The 14,023-nt window shown below is 35.7% G+C and overlaps 3 protein-coding genes across 3 annotated transcripts; all 3 read left to right on the forward strand.

Annotated features, from left to right (window-relative positions):
- The first annotated feature begins 278 nt into the window (after window positions 1–278).
- Window positions 279–2,577, forward strand: LOC309505265 (UDP-N-acetylglucosamine transferase subunit ALG13). Its single transcript, XM_082178650.1, has 4 exons — window positions 279–447; window positions 593–755; window positions 1,954–2,092; window positions 2,216–2,577. Exons 1-4 carry the CDS (start codon window positions 367–369, stop codon window positions 2,325–2,327), a joined length of 495 nt encoding a protein of 164 aa, XP_082034776.1. The 5' UTR covers window positions 279–366; the 3' UTR covers window positions 2,328–2,577.
- Window positions 2,578–2,662: 85 nt separating this feature from the next.
- On the forward strand, window positions 2,663–6,268 carry il2rgb (interleukin 2 receptor, gamma b). Its single transcript, XM_082178642.1, has 8 exons — window positions 2,663–2,895; window positions 3,344–3,431; window positions 3,573–3,748; window positions 4,724–4,872; window positions 4,951–5,101; window positions 5,181–5,277; window positions 5,455–5,539; window positions 5,625–6,268. Exons 1-8 carry the CDS (start codon window positions 2,808–2,810, stop codon window positions 5,814–5,816), a joined length of 1,026 nt encoding a protein of 341 aa, XP_082034768.1. The 5' UTR covers window positions 2,663–2,807; the 3' UTR covers window positions 5,817–6,268.
- Window positions 6,269–8,908: 2,640 nt separating this feature from the next.
- On the forward strand, window positions 8,909–11,345 carry cUnhxorf65 (chromosome Un CXorf65 homolog). The gene is made up of 6 exons (XM_082178138.1): window positions 8,909–8,971; window positions 9,164–9,250; window positions 9,881–10,003; window positions 10,107–10,172; window positions 10,535–10,650; window positions 10,908–11,345. Exons 1-6 carry the CDS (start codon window positions 8,947–8,949, stop codon window positions 10,956–10,958), a joined length of 468 nt encoding a protein of 155 aa, XP_082034264.1. The 5' UTR covers window positions 8,909–8,946; the 3' UTR covers window positions 10,959–11,345.
- The last annotated feature ends 2,678 nt before the right edge of the window (window positions 11,346–14,023 follow it).

Below are 14,023 nucleotides of genomic sequence, written 5' to 3' on the forward strand. Positions count from 1 at the left end.
ATATATTTGATCTAATATAAAGATAGATGGTGAGATGTGCAGTAAATTACTATAACAGGAATGGGCCATGCAAATTAAGTGTTTATTTTTTATTGTTGTTTGTTTGTTTTCATCAAACATACTCATATTATATGCTGATATATTAAAAAAAATAATTTTAGAGACAAATCACACCTTTGACAAGGCTAAGTGTAAATACTTTGAGATAACGGATGGCTTGTAGTGCACTTATAAACCAGTCGGACTTTTATTTTGAAGGGTGAAGAGAATCTCCATGTATTTGTTTTCTTCACGATTTCTGGTTTCATTTTTTTTTTCTCGAGCCTGTTTTCTGTTACATTTAGTAAGGCCTGTCACACTTATACAATGAAAACTGTATTTGTAACTGTCGGGACAACAAGTTTTGATGATCTGATTGGCACTGTGACTTCAGATGAATCTGTAAAGGTAATACCATTCATAAACAGTGAGCTGCATGACAGGAAACGTAAACACAAATAAGTTTCGGTACCTGTGCTTTAGTTTTATTAAGCAATAATCCGTGAGTTTTAACTGAAAAACACGTATGTCCTGTTTCTGTTTCTGAATGAAGGCATTCATTCATCGTGGCTACACAGACATGGTGCTTCAGGTTGGCAGAGGTTCAGTTGTGCCTGATCCGGACAGCTGTCCTGGACTGACACTACAAGTGTTTCGCTTCAAAGACTCAATTGCTGAGGACATGAGACACTCAGACCTGGTCATCAGTCATGCTGGTGGGTTAAAGCTCCCTGTGCCCCAAACACTACTCTAAAATACAGTTTAGTTGAAACATAAATTAGGTTTATTCTTTTTGGGGCAAGCAAATTAAAGGGATAGTTCACTTTGAAATAAATTTTTTGGTATGTTTTAGCTTACCTCAGGGGCATCCAAGTTGTAGGTGTCTTTTTTTCCGCAGTAGTTTCAATTTTGATATTTTTAGGTCAAACCGTTCTTGTCTGTCAGTCATATAATGCAGGTCGATGGTCACCGCCTCAAAGAGCATGCACAGAGTCCAAATTAAAACAATTCCCCGTCGTCCAAATTAAACAATTCCCCATCGTAAGTACACATTGATGGCCTAAGACACGAAACGAGCGGTTTGTGTGAGAAAACGAACAGTATTTATATCGTTTTTACCTCTTGTACACAGCCATGTCTAAGTGATCTGATCTGACGTGTGCGCAGACTGGTGCATAGATATATACACTAGATGTCGCCTTGTCTACGGCAGTTCATTGGAACGAATGTCTTTAAGGCGACATCTAGTGTATATATCTATGCACCAGTCTGCGCACACGTCAGATCAGATCACTTAGACATGGCTGTGTATAAGAGGTAAAAACGATATAAATACTGTTCGTTTTCTCACACAAACCGCTCGTTTCGTGTCTTAGGCCATCAATGTGTACTTACGATGGGGAATTGTTTAATTTGGACGACGGGGAATTGTTTTAATTTGGACTCTGTGCATGCTCTTTGAGGTGGTGACCATCGACCTGCATTATATGACTGACAGACAAGAACGGTTTGACCTAAAAATATCAAAATTAAAACTACTGCGGAAAAAAAGACACCTACATCTTGGATGCCCTTGAGGTAAGCTAAAACATACCAAAAATTAATTTCAAAGTGAACTATCCCTTTAAGGAAACACTTTATAACAACCATCAGATCAGTAGTTTATATTGACGAATATGAATATCAAATTCCCAGAATTGTTCTCAGTATTAATTGGGTCTTTATACTTAATTTATAGATGCTTTTACATGTTTTGGGTGGGGGTCCCTCGCACAAGGATGCTCATATTTATCTTAAACCCCTCATCTAATGTAATATAGTTTGTTGTGGACTTTATAATTACCTATATAACAAAAAGTTATACCCCAGATTAGAAATAAGTTTAAGTCTTAATATCGTCTCTATCCCCATTAGGAGCAGGAAGCTGTTTGGAAGCACTCGGAGCAAATAAACCTCTCCTGGTTGTGGTCAATGATAAATTAATGGACAATCATCAGCTGGAGCTCGCAAAGCAGCTGCAGGCAGATTCACATCTTATCTACTGCACTTGCAGGTTTGTTTTATACGAGAAGTCATTCACTTTTTCAACCATTTAAGTGGTTACTATTGTTATGGTTACATTTGATGTGCTGACGGCAAATGTCCATGTTCGTGTTTTTTTAACCCGTTATGACAGTACCCTGCCTCAGACCTTGCGGGACATGGATCTGTCTGCTTTGTCGACCTATGTGCCTGGTCAACCGCAGAACTTCGCCAACTTTTTAGATAAAGCCGTCGGACTTGTTTAAGCACCGCCTCTTGAGCCGTGCCAGTTTGGGCTGAGGATGAACCTGTTTTAATGGAAATACCTGCACTGGACCCTCGGGAGTCTAATGGTTGAGAAGAACATTTTTTTTTTTTACCAAACTAATAACTGACCTTTGATGATATATGCACTTAAGGGTTGAATAATAATGACACCATAGTGGTGAGAGTCATATGCAGCTGTATTAAAATGTTCTGTCTTTTTATTTGCTAGTTATTTGTGTTAAAATATAATTTTGATTAATAAAACATTATTATTATTATAAAATTTCAGATCACTGTAATTACTAATAAAATATTTAATACATTTTATTATATCAATTTGTTTTCCTCATGACTTCTATTGTATATCAAGATATTTGTACTTGAAGGACCGGAAGCTGTCAAGGAAACACGCTGTATTGAACATCCTGTGTGGTATCAGACTCATTACTCATTTGTTGCTCAGACGCTCAGAGGAGAGCATGACTTACATTCACACATCAAGACTATATTTTGTGCTTCTGTTCTTAATTTTGTCCTTTCAACTATGCTGTTCAGCAGCTGATCTGAGTAAGTATATAATTACACACAACATTGTGTGTCTGCACAGCGTTTTTGTGGTTAATGGCATTATAAAGGTACACAAACTTTTATGAGTTATTATCACAAGTTTGGGAATATAATCTTCACTGAAAAATACTGTTTGTAAAAAAGGATTCTGATTGTACGTTTGCTTTTAGTTTTTGTCTTCTAAAAGACAAAAAGTTTGAGAGCTGCGTTTGGATTGTTTCAGTGGGGATTTCCACGGTTTTTCTTTTGGATGTCATTTTTGAGTGTATGATTATGATGATGCTCTTGAGGTTTGTGATTCTGAGACTGATTAGCATTCTCTCTGTGTGGGTTACGGGAAACTGTTAGACAATAAAAAGTTCAAGACAAAAAAAAAAAAAAATCATTTTTTTTTTTTAATTTGTGAATTGTTACATGGATATTTTTGGTAACATGTTGGCCCGTGTAGGTGTGCAGTGTAAGATCATCAACCTCGAGTATGTGGAGTGCATCTGGCACCCGAACACATCCACAGCGAACTACACCTTCAGCAGTGTGTAAGTCTCCCACAACCCATTTTACTCATATTCATGAATACATCTATGTATGTAATTGTAAATACATTATTGTTGAATGTTGTTTTGTGGTAATAATTGATAAGTGAGAAATAATATCAGATTTTATATTTACTTTGTCAGATTTAAAAACCACGCCTCCCATGACTGTACAGAATACATCTTGGAGCACAATTACACTGTAGGATGCAGGATTCCTCTACCTATAGTTAGTGAGAGGTTTACAAAATTTGAAACAACTGTATTCACTGAAGGAAACCACAGTATTACAACACCTTTTGATTCCCTCCAGAGAAATGGTAAGAAAACAAACAGATCTGCAATGTCTCAATGGTGTGTCAAAAAATACTTGTGAATCTAGACTACCGTTCAAAAGTGACAGTAAAGACATTTATAATGTTATAAAAGATTTCTAAATGCTGTTCTTTTGAAATTTCAAAGAATCCTGAAAATGTTTTATCGGTTTCTACAGAAATATTAAGCAGCACAACATTTCTCAACATTGATAATAATAAGAAATGTTTCTTGAGCAGCAAACCAGCATTTAAGAATGATTTATGAAGGATCATGTGAAAATTCAGCTTTGCATCACAGGAATAATTGACATTTTAAAATATGTTAAAATAGAAAACAGTTATTTTAAATAATAATAATTATATAATAACATATTATATAATATGAGCATAAGCGAAACATACCAACCCCAAACTTTTGAACGGTAGTGTATATTATTAATAAATATACATAATTTCTTATCTTTTCCTTTTCTTTTCCTCTAGTAATCTGAAAATCATTTTATTTCTCTCTGTATTTCTTGCTTCTGATTTGGGAAGGATAGCATTCTTTTGCCAAATATTCTTTCCATTATGACCAACAATCTTTAGGCTCTTGTGCCAGGGAACAGATTTCAGCTGTGCTAGTTACTGTATCTCTCATATCACTCCACAATCTCTTTCTTCATATCATTTCAATAATTAAATTTCAACTCAAATCAATATTTCATGTCCACTTTTTATTTATTTGGTTAATATCCATGTTATTAAAGATAGATAGATAGATAGATAGATAGATAGATAGATAGATAGATAGATAGATAGATAGATAGATAGATAGATAGATAGATAGATCCTCATATAGGATTTATTTTGTTATAATGACTCTATCCCTTTATGTATTATAGATATATTTAATGATCTATTGTAAATTATCTGACATAACTGATTCCCTCCAAACTAACGACTCATTTGTTTGTTATTGTACATATATTTGTTTAGTGCATCTAAATCCACCCTATAACCTGTCAGTGATGTGGAATGAGGACGACAGCACACTTTTACTACAGTGGAACAGCAGTTCCCCCCTCAAAACAAATTGTGTAGTCCATATGGTGCGCATTCTGTGCAACCAGAGAGACACAAACCAGGTGAGACGATACGATATTATGACCATTTTACATTCATTCTACCAACTGTCTCATCTTCATCTCTCTTTCTCTCCTAAGTCGTCAAACGTGACAGAAATGTCATACAGTCTCTCTCAGGTCTCACAGAACAAGCACTATGTTTTCCAAGTCCGGAGCTCTGTTGCTGATGTCTGTGGTTCTTCGGATTTCTGGAGTGACTGGAGCGCTCCAGTGGAGTGGGGCAGTGCAGGTGGGCCAGTGAGGGACACGGAGAGATTTGCTCTCATTTGTCGTCTTATATTTTCCAATCGTGCTTCTCTGTTTTCTAGAGAACATCGGCAGACAAGGCTGGTGGCAGTGGTCGTATGGTGTTCTGTCAGTCTTTCTGCTGTTGTTTCTGGGTTTGTTGTTGTGCTATTGTGAGAGGTGAGGGATGTTTAAGACATTTCACTCAGTATATTAATCTATCTTATTATTTTTTAACAATTTATACTAATACTTTATGTCCTATTTATATATTAGTAAATGTAAGTTAAGTTTGTTTTTATTGTATTAAATAATATAATGTAATAATAAATAAAAAATCCAATCCATATTATATAGGAAAAGAATCATCTTACTTCCAGTTGGGCCTGACCCTAGCAAGAACCTACAGGATTTATTCCATAAACATGATGGAAATGTTGAGGTATTAAACCTTTTTACTCTCTGTGCTGTATTTCTGAGTAAATCATGAGTAAATATGCTTTGAAACCCTCTCAATTTATTCTCAGAGCTGGGTTCACATCTCCAGAGAGCTGAAGGAAGCCTTTGAGCCAGACTACACAGAGCTGTCCTGCGATGTGTGTGAGGTAACGTCCCCTTGTGACGCCGGTCCCACACCTGTGGCCAGTCCCGCTTCTCAAACTGACAAGTGTGATGAACCAAGCACTGAAGAAGAGCCTGCAGAACAGCCGAGCTCATAAGCCATTCTTACTGTACATGTTCACAAGCTACATTTTAATGTCGGTTTTATTTTGCACATTTACTTTTTACCATTGTATCTCATTTTATGTAGAGTTGAAGTATAAGAAAGTTAAACTGCTAAAAATTCTTAATCAATAGCCTACTACAGTGGCCATAAAGGTTTGGGGTCTTCATGCTCACCAAGGCTGAATTTATTTGATCAAAAATACAGTAAAAACTGTAATATTGTGAAATATTATTACAATTTAAAATAACTGTACAATTTAAAATAAAATGTATTCTTGTGATGGAAAAGCTGAATTTTCAGCATCAATCCTCCAGTCTTCAGTGTCACATGATCCTTCAGAAATCATGCTGATTTAGTGTTAAAAACAATTGTGCTGCTTAATATTTTTGTGAAAACAGTGATTTTTTTTGTGTGAATAAAAACAACATTTATTTGAAATAGAAACTGGGTATTTTTTGGTTTTTCATTCTAAAACTATATGTATTGTTTCAAGTTAAGACTGAAGGTATTTGTACACTTTCTAACGGTGAACTTGAAGCAAACCGACTTCATAAATCCACTAAGAATTGTGACCAGTTACCTAAAAATAATCGCAAAAATGGCACAGAAAAGGTGAGTTAGTTCTGAGAAAAGCAGTTACAAAAAGATATTACAAAATCCATTAAAATTCACTTATGTGACACTTATTTTGATTATTAATATTATGCTATTGTTGTTTTTCTTGCCCTAGTTTGGATGTTTTCCCTCATCTATCTATCTATAAATTACAGGAACGTCTATGTGTGTGTATGTGTCTCTGTTATTCGCATATCTCTCGAACCGTAGTCTGATGGATTTCAAACTTGACTGGTGTCTTGCTATACGGGCACGACTCGAGTAAGTGCAGTGCCAAGTTTGACGTTGTTTGGATTAGAAATGCAAAAGATATCGGTAAATATATCGGTAAAAGAAGCACACATTGAAGATGCTTAGATGATGTTTAGAAGGTTGTGGTTTAAAAATAAACATTCTGACATAAACACTCTGTCAGCTAAACATTGTAAGTCAGTTACACTGTTTACTTCTGAATACATTAAGTCAGCTACACTGTTTTCAGCCTGCTCCCTGAATCGTCGCGCTTATTCATTTGTGGATGTTAACTGAATCTGTAAGTCAGATGTTCACCATCTCTTTCACAGCCATCATTTATGCTGTTTACTTTTGAATATTCTATTTCATTCTGGTGCGTTTAACGTTATCGCTACTGTTTAATAGTAGCCTAAGCTACTCACCATCTCTTTCACGGCCATCGTTTGCTCAAGCATAGCCTGGTCTCAATGCTAAGTTATTACGGTGTCATGCACGCTGAAGTTAGCCTGTAACTATGTGATGTTGAAATATGCTATGTTAAATAGTTGCAATGACAAGTAGTGCTGTCAACGTTAACGCATGCGATTATTTTTTGTCCGGCTTTAACGTGTTAAAATATTTAACGGAACATCGTTTTTTCTGTCATCCTTTAGCTAGCGTTATATGATCACGCTCTTATTCACGCAAATGCTTTTAAACTATTCATGCGCGACAAGACAAAAGAAAACGCGCTGTCAGATAACCTCTGAAATTGATAACCTCAATTTCTGTATATTTCATAGCTAGACAGGATACATATGACATTAATTATGGGTTTATGTGAGGATTGTTTTAAGTTCACTTAAATTAAAAGTTGTTCTATTTTTTGAAGCCTAATAAATGTTTAAAATTTGGGGGAAAAAAATGTTTCATTGAGACATCAGTAGCTATATTAATATCAGTGATACTGGCCTTCATTCATAAAAAGATGCCATTAAACAATTATTTAAAATATACTGTCTTTATGTTGTTTATTACAGTGGAAATTGAGTCTCACTTTATTTAAAGGGTAACTCTCGCCAAAATTTAGCTTAGGCTCTTTTTGTTAATCTACCCGAGTCAAACTTTCGTGTAAAAGCATAATTAGAATGGAAACGCCACTTTTAAGATTGACCGTATTTTCGTTTTAGGTCAAAATGCCTTTGAATGGGAGTGCATGGAGCACCTCTATGATAGCATCAAAATCGCTATTTTTAAAAAACTAGGAAGGCTCGACACAACATAAAACTGTGCTCGAAGTATCACCAGGGGCTCTCATTTTTTGTGTACACAAAGTTTACTAAAAAGAAAGGTTTTGAACAACTCACAGTAGCTGTTGTTCTTCCCGGCCGCCGGCATTTTGTCAGTCAAAAATAGTCGATCTGTATCACTGAATCATTTCATTATTATATGAGGATCCTTTTCAAATACAAGGTCAATATTGATTTTCACTAACGACAAAACAACAAATTATCCGTGAATGTATATGGAACTAAGCTTTAGAAGCTTTCCATCTTTACTCTCCTCCCGGTTACGTTGCATTCGGAGATCGACTATTTTTGACTGACAAAAAGCCGGCGGCCGGAAACGCAAACTGATAAAGTGAGTCATACAAAACCTTTCTTTTTAGTAAACTTTGTGTACACAAACAATATAGTCAATGCGCAAGTTCATGTGTAGAGCCCCTGGTGATACTTCGAGCACAGTTTTATGTTGTTTGGAGCCTTCTTAGTGTTTTAAAAATAGCGATTTTGATGCTATCATAGAGGTGCCCCATGCACTCCCATTCAAAAGGCATTTTGACCTAAAACGAATAAACGAAAAGTTATATTCTAATTATGCCTTTACACGAAAGTTTGACTCGGGTAGATTAACAAAAAGAGCCTAGGTAAAATTTTAGCGAGTTAACCTTTACATTTTATTTACACACAAAACATTAATGGCTAACATTTTATAAAATGATTCTCTCAAGTCTTAATTGGCGATCGGCCCCTATTAAACAATAAAGAAAGTAAGATATATTTTTCTTATACATAGTTTAGTAGCCTACTTCTTTTTGGCAGAATTTATCATTATAATCAAATCACTGGCACTTTGCACTAGTCTTACTCTGATTCCATGTCATTGTGACATCACAGTCTTGATGATTATGTTACTCTCTGTCTGCTGTGTCACTAATTTGTAAGCACATCTACAGCAGGCAGCATCTTTAAAACTGAACAGCAGACTGAGGTTTCAAGTTATTTTCTGCCGCGATGTTTATTTGCATTAAACATGGAGGTAAGGATCACAATTATTAATCAACTTGTTTAAATATCAATGCAATAAATGCATTGATATTTGTTTTAGATCTATATATTGCTTAGTAACTTACAACATTTGATTTCTATCTACACAAATTGTTTTATTTCTCTATTCCGTCTGTTTATGTAAATGTCAAAGAACTGATCAGTGTGATGTTTGTGTATTTAGATAATGAAGAGTTCCTGGTCAACAACGATTGTCCAGTTGTTGTCCTCGTGCAGTACATTAAAACCAGGTTGCAACTTGCTGAGTCAGGTACAGCTCTCTCCATGCTTTCTCTCATACATCAAGATTATGTGGATAATCAAAATACATAATCAGTCAAACTATTTGTACTTTTTTTTTCCAGTTTCGGGCCCTTTCATTGAACAGAATCTTAAAAATGACATGACTGTCTTTTGAAGATACTTTCAGTCATTCCAGAGCTGTGCTTTTGTTGTGAATATTCCACGTCAAAGAAATGCCTTTTGCCCCCTAAGCGTATCTGAGAGTAGGTTAAACTGGCTGTACTTGACATGCTCTAGAGATCCCAGGTCAGAGGAGGTTAGCTGAACCCAGCGTGCTCTTTCAAACTCGGCGTGACCTCTGTGCAGGAGGTCACGGATCTCAGGCGTTAATATTTCACACCCTCTCTTAGCACATACTCCTACAACGGTGTCTGATTACATCTGTGGCATGTAGTAAGGGACATTACCTGGGATCAGCCCATTACTAATGGAGTGCTCATTACCACTGTCATTAACACTGTTCTTCTCCCTAACGCGTCTCTGCGCTTCTGTGCATGCTAAAATGTTGTACAGAGACCGGAAACACGTATTATATGACAGTTATTACACGCGTGTGAAACAAATACCTTAAGAGGGTGTCTGTGTGTGTGTGTTTCAGAGCTCGTAGACCTGTGTGATGAACAAGGAGTGCTGAAATTCCTCTTTATGCCTGAAAATTCACAGGAGAATGGTAGTGGACTGCTAAATGCTAGAGAGTCATTCATTGCTTGCATTATTAATCGTGAGTTTGAGTTTTTCGTATGATATTTATTGATAACCTGAAGAGAATAGTTTGTGTATTTTTAAAGTAACAGTCAGGTGTGTGTGTGTGTGTGTGTTTACAGGTACGTCTGATGGGGCTTATACTTCTGTCACATCTCTACTATCCAGTGTTCACTCTGCTCTGATAGGTGCCATTGCATTTTGTACACTGCAAAAATATATTTTTTAATCAGTTTTATAATATATATATATAATATAATATATATATCTAAACATTATTTAGCTAAGAAGACATTTTTTGAAAGATAACTAATATCCTACATTGTTTTCAGAGAATATAGATTAATTTAACTTGCGTTAATACTAATATGTTGGATATGTAGTGAATTCATGTTTAGACAAAAATACTTTTTTGCTGTATATTAGTCTAAGTTACAATTTTATTATTATTTGAGCTATTTTATGTAGCAGTTGCATTGTATTTTATATTGCTGATACACTGTTGTTTGTTAATGTGTGTGTATGTGTGTATAATGATTATGACTTCCAGAGACTCTGCAGACTCAGATTGACAATCTTGAGAAAACTCGTCTGAAGCAGCTTCAAGTTGCGGAGGCTCTTATGGCTATATCAATGAAAATCAATTCTCAACCACTGCTTAAAACCGTGAGTATTTTAGAGCCACATCTGAACTTCACCGTTCTCTCATATTTGTTCGCCTGCTGTCACCTCGATTTTGTATTATTCAGCTTGAAATTCAGTATTCAGCTGCACTGTTTAAAAAAATCTTGTTCAATTTACTGTATACTGTGGCCAGATATTCACTGTAAGACATACACTGACGTACCTGTAAAACAACTGGTAATATAACTTTATGTGAACAATAATCTAATCTTGTGTGTTGTTTTCATGTGGCTGTGCAGACTAAAAAGCGCAAGAAAGTTACGCATGTAAATGATGACGCATGTAAATGATGAAGTCCAGCGCCACACAGGGGACAGGAAGAGCAGGAACTGAGAAAACACCATCACTTCACTCTTTTTTAATGTTGAGTCCCAGTTTAATTCATTCAAATACAGACGTGTTCATCAGAATTGCTGAATTACTTTTTATCTTTTATTATTCAAAGTGACTATATTGACTATATAAAACTCAGGTACATCCTTCTGCTGGAAGATGAAAGGGAAGGGAAGGAATTTATAGATAGATAGATAGATAGATAGATAGATAGATAGGTAGGTAGGTAGGTAGGTAGGTAGGTAGGTAGGTAGATAGATAGATAGATAGATAGATAGATAGATAGATAGATAGATAGATAGATAGATAGATAGATAGATAGATAGATAGATAGATAGATAGATAGGGTGAATTCAGGTTGATTGGGACACTTTTTTCCAGTCATATCAATGGCAAAAATTGTCCCAATTAACCTGAATATATATATTATATACACTGTATCTGTCTTTCTGTCCTTATTTCTCTGTTTTCTTTTTTTTTTAAATGTTGGAATTTTCCACTGGTCCCTTGCAATTAAGCAACAGATGAGGTCATCGTCTTGCCTGTGATTGGTTAGTATGAATACCTGTTTGTTACCAAGCTTTTCACAGCTGGGTACAAATTGAGAGAGAATCTAAGAGGGAATATTTATAGGTTGGTGTTTGTAGTTACTGCACAAACTTTAATGCTTGTATCTATATTTGGTAAGCAATCAACCTGTCTGAATGCTGACGGAGTGGGTGTAAACTGTATTTTTGCAATAAGTTTTATGCCAGAGGCATGATGATATCTTGAAATATAATTCAAGATCAGTATCTAGTATGTCTCTCTCATCCATGCAGCTGCAGACTTTCAGCAAAATGTACGTAGGCCCTGCAGGTGCAAGGAACTTTATGATGTGTTACTCAGCACATAGATTTTTCCTTTTCAGCATTTCACCAGAGCACGATGTGGGCGGAATGCAGCCATTAGACAGGAACGAGTGGGTGAAATGCCAGTTAGCGGTTTTACCGTCTGTGGCCATTATAATCTTTTGTGACATCCTTCCCTGGTGTTGTACCGCACATATAACTCCTGGCTGTTTTTTTTTTTGTTTGTTTTTTTTAAAAGCCCTGGTTGTGAAATTTGGAAATGTCAAATGTCAGTTATTCTGGAAGGTGCATATAAAGGATAGTCATAATATGTGATGAGATTGAATGTGATTGACAATGCTGAACTGAAACTGCCTTACTGGCCTATATTACACACTGAAGGTTGCAGCTGTCTTGCCTGTGCTCAATACGTAATGCCCCACTTCCCCTTGTGTGAACAGCCATGTAGAGTTTCATTGGGCTTCTTTTGTACATTTAAGTTCTCATAATTAGATATCAGCCAGCATTCCTGTGTGTGTGTGTAAATAGTTTTTATGAGATGTTTGTGGAGGAGGCTGGTATAAAAGATAAATGGTATAAAAGATAAGTATATTGTAATGAGCTCAACTTTTCAAAGTAAACTTGTATAAATTGCCCCCTTGTGGCTGTACTTTGAAGAAAGTCATAAAATGACTAGCAGTGGGGGGGAAGCATCCTAATTTATTAAAACATGCCATTTTAGGTGTTTTACTTTATTATTATTATTTATTTACCAGAATCTTTAGAAATAACTTTATTTGTTTATTCATTGCATCGTTTTTACGTACACCTTATTTTCAATGTTTCTTATTTGTAATTTCAGAATCCTCTCCCTGGGCCATATTTATAAAAAATAAAAATAAACTGTTTTTTGAATCCTTGCCTTTCATTTTCATGATAATTAGTATATTTTAATTATTTGTAAATACATTTGTAAATATTGTTTTAAATTGCTTCCTGCATCAATTTGTGCCATTGTGAGTTTGTGAGATTCTTTTCAAAAATCTGCTATTCACTGTTAACACAGGAACACAAGTCCCTTCTCCTTGTGGGACAGAGGGTCTTGTTTTTTAAGCATTCGCTGCACTCTGGGTCACCCTCAGTACTTATAATGCAGTAACTGGCACTTTTGAGGGATCCAGAAGAGTGAGGCAGCTGAATCGACTGGTTGTTCTGCTTGAGATATAGAGTAAAATAGGCTTGTATTAGTTGACAGTGCACCATTTAGGAGAATGTACTTTGATTAAAACAAAATGTGATTTGTGCTGTGTGCTTTAACACAGACACAGCAAAGAAGTAGTGCATTTGATATTACACAAATGTTTTACTGCTCTTCAGACATGTGGCCCTACATTTTTAAGAGATTTCATAAATTCTATTTATACCGTGTAAATTCTATCCTATTTACCATATAGACACATCCTTGAGTTAACGGCATGTCAGCAAACTCTTTTACAACATCAGAAAACTTATATCACATTCTGTCCCATTTGTTACATTTTGCTCAGACAATCAAACAGTGATAAAAACTAAAATATTTGTTGTTATTTCACCCTTCCACCCCCCCCCCCCCCCCCCCCCCCCCTTAAGACAAACATGGTAAAACATATTTTATTGCAAGATTGCAATGCTCATTTTACAAATATCAATCAAAAAGAATGAGATGACATTTTTAGTGTCTGGAGTCTGATGCACTTCCATTGTAGGATCTAATCTGACTGCAGGTATCACGTTTTATCCAAAGTAAAAAGAAATCATCTTAGTTTAACGGCATAAATTTGACTGTATTCCAAATACTAAGACCTTTACCAAAACAAGAGCCTATTCATATGTAGTAGGAGATGATGGATTGAGTCCAGACAATGAGAGACCAAAGGCTTTTGTTAAGATCACTCTGACTTGAGGTGAACGGAACTAGAGGACATGGCATGTTGAATAAGCACTTTTGTCATATTTGTTATGTAATAAGGCATATGAAACAGATGACTCACCTTCACTTAAACAGCCTCCACTATATATCATATAATAGTGTTGCCTTAAATGATCTCTACATTAAATGTGAAGAGTATATGGTCACACCCATAGAAGTTTGTCCTAGACCTCACGAGTTAATTGACGGGCCTGCTGTATTCACCAACTCCAAGAATTGTACA

The sequence above is a fragment of the Leuciscus leuciscus genome, assembly GCF_965113295.1.
Source record: "Leuciscus leuciscus genome assembly, chromosome: 8".
In the NCBI taxonomy this organism is placed as follows: domain Eukaryota; kingdom Metazoa; phylum Chordata; class Actinopteri; order Cypriniformes; family Leuciscidae; genus Leuciscus; species Leuciscus leuciscus.

Excerpts from the sequence above, each read along its gene's own strand:
- cUnhxorf65 (XM_082178138.1), top strand. The coding sequence starts at position 8,947 with ATGTTTATTTGCATTAAACATGGAG. Across the intron at positions 8,972-9,163 it reads TATTTGCATTAAACATGGAG|ATAATGAAGAGTTCCTGGTC; the intron begins GTAAGGATCACA and ends TTGTGTATTTAG. Across the intron at positions 10,651-10,907 it reads CTCAACCACTGCTTAAAACC|ACTAAAAAGCGCAAGAAAGT; the intron begins GTGAGTATTTTA and ends GTGGCTGTGCAG.
- il2rgb (XM_082178642.1), top strand. The coding sequence starts at position 2,808 with ATGACTTACATTCACACATCAAGACTATATTTTGTGCTTCTGTTCTTA. Across the intron at positions 3,749-4,723 it reads TGATTCCCTCCAGAGAAATG|TGCATCTAAATCCACCCTAT; the intron begins GTAAGAAAACAA and ends ATATTTGTTTAG. Across the intron at positions 5,102-5,180 it reads AGTGGAGTGGGGCAGTGCAG|AGAACATCGGCAGACAAGGC; the intron begins GTGGGCCAGTGA and ends TCTGTTTTCTAG.
- LOC309505265 (XM_082178650.1), top strand. The coding sequence starts at position 367 with ATGAAAACTGTATTTGTAACTGTCGGGACAACAAGTTTTGATGATCTG. Across the intron at positions 448-592 it reads CTTCAGATGAATCTGTAAAG|GCATTCATTCATCGTGGCTA; the intron begins GTAATACCATTC and ends TTCTGAATGAAG. Across the intron at positions 756-1,953 it reads CCTGGTCATCAGTCATGCTG|GAGCAGGAAGCTGTTTGGAA; the intron begins GTGGGTTAAAGC and ends TATCCCCATTAG.